At 35.8% G+C, this 4,125-nt stretch overlaps 1 protein-coding gene across 5 annotated transcripts in view; it reads right to left on the bottom strand.

The window, feature by feature from the left end:
* Nucleotides 1-244: 244 nt before the first annotated feature.
* LOC117107693 overlaps nucleotides 245-4,125 on the bottom strand; it is a 17,290-nt gene continuing 13,409 nt past the window's right edge. For 4 of the 5 annotated variants that reach the window (XM_033249428.1, XM_033249429.1, XM_033249427.1 and 1 more), the window contains exons 2-3: nucleotides 961-1,249; nucleotides 245-588 (exon numbers count right to left, since the gene is read on the bottom strand). In XM_033249428.1, coding sequence (XP_033105319.1) covers nucleotides 441-588; nucleotides 961-1,244 — 432 coding nt within the window. In that variant the 5' untranslated portion in view covers nucleotides 1,245-1,249 and the 3' untranslated portion in view covers nucleotides 245-440. Of the gene's footprint in view, nucleotides 589-960; nucleotides 1,270-4,125 lie in introns of all 5 variants that reach the window. The other variant, XM_033249425.1, reaches the window with a different exon arrangement.

Here is a 4,125-nt window from a genome sequence, read left to right as displayed (position 1 = left end):
TAATCAATACAGTAGAATATGATCATTACACCTTAAAATTGCCAAAAATGGCACTCTCGAGACTTAACTTTGAATATAATTTTCTTATTTGCTCCATTTAAAAAAAATAAATAAAAAATTAGGGCACTAGTACTGAATGTCTGTACTCCAGCAGTACAATGTTTTGCTATGAATTTACCTTCTATTTTTCTCAGTCTTGTTTTCATTTACCAAAGTGCAAATATCCAAAAATTGATGAGATCACCTGAAGACACTCTTATCGTCTCAAGTCCTTCTTCCTCCAAACTCATTTTAACTGAATTGATTTCTGTCATGACATTTTCCTTTAAATTTATCGCTTCCCTTTGAGTTGTATCAGCAGGACAAAGGAGTTGACCAGGAGTTAACTTACAAGCTTTTTCTTGACCATAGTACTCCCGGTATTTGCTTGTTACAATGTCTCATAGTTTGAAGCTTGTGTCTGGCTGCCAATCCAGACGGCTCACTGCTAGCTTCCTCTTATTACTGTTCCATCGTCGAATCTTAATCTGTGCTTTTTCAAATTCTATTCGCTTTTTTTTCTCAACAAGCCAGGCTTCAAGTTTTTCTCTAATAAAGACAAAATATGGCACCAATCAATGTAAAGATTTTTATTATTTTTTTTTTATTATGGTATCTATCAGTAATAATTCATTTCCCCCTTTACCATGCTATATGTTTAGATATAAAAGTAGATTGTGTTAGTTCATTAAAACACAAAAGTACATGAAAATAAGCTTGTTATTGATTTGTCAGGCACTTTTGTATTCTTTACCATAAAAAAAGACTTACACAACAACAGCGCATATTTTAACACTTTTTTTTATAGTTTTCACAAAGTAACACAATCAATTTTCATTGTCTGTAATGTGAGTGACATACTATTAACAAATTTGAATACAGTATTAGTTAATATTCAAATACAATAGGTATATTGCCTACCTCATGGTTAGATCGGAGCTTGTCTCTTTGCGTTGATGAACATCCTGTTGTTTTGACCGTAGAGCTAGTACAGACCTTTGTCCCTGTGCTGACCTATCCTCCTGTTTTGACCTTTGTTTCCTCCTTGAACTTGGAACGCTTCTTGACATTTGACCTTTTTGTTGTGTTTTAAAACTACTCAATTCTTTGCCGCAAGGTAGCTTTTTCCTATCAGTTGGTTGCCTTCTGGTTTGTGGTGTCCTGTTTGTCTTCTGCATCCTCCATTGTTCCAATCTCGCCTCCATAATCTCTACAAATTTTAACCAGCTTCTTAATTTGTTATCATATTTTTTTTTATTAATGCATTGATTTAATGTAAGGGCATACTTCTCACTTATGCTGTTTCACAATACAGTAGAACCCTTCCTTTGGGACACCCCTATAAGGAGAAGCATTTTTGGACCACAAAATGAAGGTAAAGTACATAAAACACAGCCAAACCCTATTAGGGGACAGCACCTCTATTGGACATCCTAGTAAGGGGACACTTTTATTTTGGATCTTCTTCTGTAGTACAAACAAAATATTACCATGTATTGTTGATTTATTCAAAAAACAATTTCATAAGTAGTTAATAAAACAATACAATAAATCACTGGCAAACAGTGACTTGAAGTATTAAATCATTTACAACACAGTGAAGAATTCCTAATTTCTCAAAATCATTTAAAGATGAAAAGAGAAAGAAAATTTTAATCAAACTTAGGTCATGAGTGCCATTTGCAGCCATCTAGAGGTGCATAACCATGATACTGTAAAAGGTTTTTAATTGCGCAGAGGATATCTACAAAATCAGCTCAAATTTGCACGGAAATTCGCTGGGAAAATAGGTGCGCTGAATCTTAATTGCTGCACAATTGCATTGGTTATATATTAAGATTTGGTCAAAGCCTAATTTTCGGCAAAATATGCATGGAAATCGGCCCTTATTTTTCAAAATGCACGGACAGACTTCTAGGCAAAATTTTGTGCCGAAGATATATTCCCCACGAGTCTGGTAACCACAAATGTTCTTGCTTCAGCATTAATCTGCACCTTCTTTCCAGGGGGTTATACTGTATGTTCTGACTATTGCATCATACAGTATAACTAACAGCTGCATAATGAGCATCCTTTCATTAGTGGAAACAAATTTGTCCAACATAGTAACAAAATAATTTAGAGACTTGGAAGGCTTCTTTAATCAATATTTAATACATCTTTGCTTTTATAATTGATTCCAAAAATGAATATACATACATACAGTATATCTAGGCCTACTGTAAAACCTTGAATTGAAACCCTGGGCTTCATTTCTTTACGAACTTTGCATGGGCTTTCTTGGATTGGATTGGATTTATTCGGTGTAAAGGATAGCCCATGAAAGTCTAAGACTTATTTCCAGCGGGGTCCTTCTGGTGGTGATTGGGCAGTACACCGGGAGATAATCAACTACTGTTTTCCGAAGAGTGTACTGCGTACTTTAACGTGCACATGGGCCATAATGCACATGTAACCAATGGCTTAAACGTCTCATCCGAAAGACAGTGCGCTACTTTTAACTTGTATTTCAGCCTTCCAGCTGAAACACAAGGAGAGGCAGCGATGGGAATTGAAACTGGGGACCTAGAGATCTTCACGGTTCAGTGCACACACAGTGGTTACCACCAGATTAGCTGAATGAGCTAAGCTGCTCTATCTTTTCGAGATGGGCTTCTTTTCGAGGCTACTTTTGCAAAGTACAGTAAAGGTGGAGGGGGGGGGGCTTCTTTTCAAAATTAATGCTGTAAATTTTGTGAATTTGTACTACTGTATAAAACAATAAATAAGGCAACTGTAACATCAATCTGCATCATGGAGTGAACTGGCATTAAATCACTAAACTATACTGGAAACCAAGCTTGTATTCAATTTATTTTGCTTTCTGAACTTCATGTACAGTGTCCCGCCTTAGGCGTGGCCCTGCTTGTTCCATGCTGGATCAAAAACTAGTAGAGGGTCAAATGTCCAGCCATTTTGATGGTCAAAGACAAAATACAGGGGCATTATTATTACTGTACATTATAAAAGACTGATGAACAAGATAGTCTATTATCTGTCTCTTATACACATCTAGATGTGTATAAGAGACAAACTTTAGATATTCCAATGTAAATTTGGCCGTTCTTTTCATTTATATGGGTTTTCACTTATGAAAATGTCTCAATTATGTGTAAAATAACGATTTGCCCCAGTTTTTATTTCGGAAATTTGCACTAGTAAGGGAGTCAGCTGATTCACTCAACCGTAACGAGCTGGTAACGACATTAGCCAACTGATGAGAATGGTCGTCGCGGGCGGAAAATTGAAAAATTAGGACTGGCGAAAATATTCAATAATAATAGTAAAATAAGTCGAAGGCATTTTTGAAGAATGAATCTTTCAAAAAGATATGTTTGCTGGTATGGATAAGGAAGTCTTGGAAGTGGTGATCTTATAGTGGCGTTAAATAGGTTTGTTTAATACCAACTTGTCTTACCTGTGTAGGCATAGCCTAGCATTTAGTGCAGTACTGCTGAGTACTGTATGTATGTTGAGAATACGGAATACTAACTGCCTGGCGCGACCTAGGCCCCTAGTTTAGGCCTAGGCATATACAAACTATAATAATAATATTTCAAACATTAGACAAACAATCAACACTATTTTAAATAAAGTGCATTAATTTACATGTTAATTATTAGATCCATGGAACTATCTGGGACCTACTACTACTACTACTACAGGCATTACTAAAATGCCAGTTTATTCGTCGTGGAATGTGGATGTTGCCTTGAAAGCTAGCTCAAATTTGCGCGGAAAATGGCTTGAAAAAATGTGCACAGATCTTAACTTCTGCATAATACATTGGCAATGGTTATATACAGTATTCAGATTAGTTCAAAGACTAATTTTCGGCATTCTTCTCGGAAATATAACCACCCGCCTTAGGCGTGGCCCTGCTTGTTCCATGCTGGATCAAAAACTAGTAGAGGGTCAAATGTCCAGCCATTCTGATGGTCAAAATACAGGGGAATTATTATTACTGTACATTAGAAAAGATTGAGAAACAAGATAGTCTATTATACATATATTGTTTTATCTTCATTTGTAATTTTTATTTTTATA

This window comes from Anneissia japonica, unplaced genomic scaffold (genome assembly GCF_011630105.1).
Source record: "Anneissia japonica isolate Jap-2015-1 unplaced genomic scaffold, ASM1163010v1 scaffold2188_len52844_cov111, whole genome shotgun sequence".
Taxonomy (NCBI): domain Eukaryota; kingdom Metazoa; phylum Echinodermata; class Crinoidea; order Comatulida; family Comatulidae; genus Anneissia; species Anneissia japonica.
The sequence above is the reverse complement of the archived record's forward strand: the minus strand, read 5'-3'. Positions and strand labels throughout refer to the sequence as shown.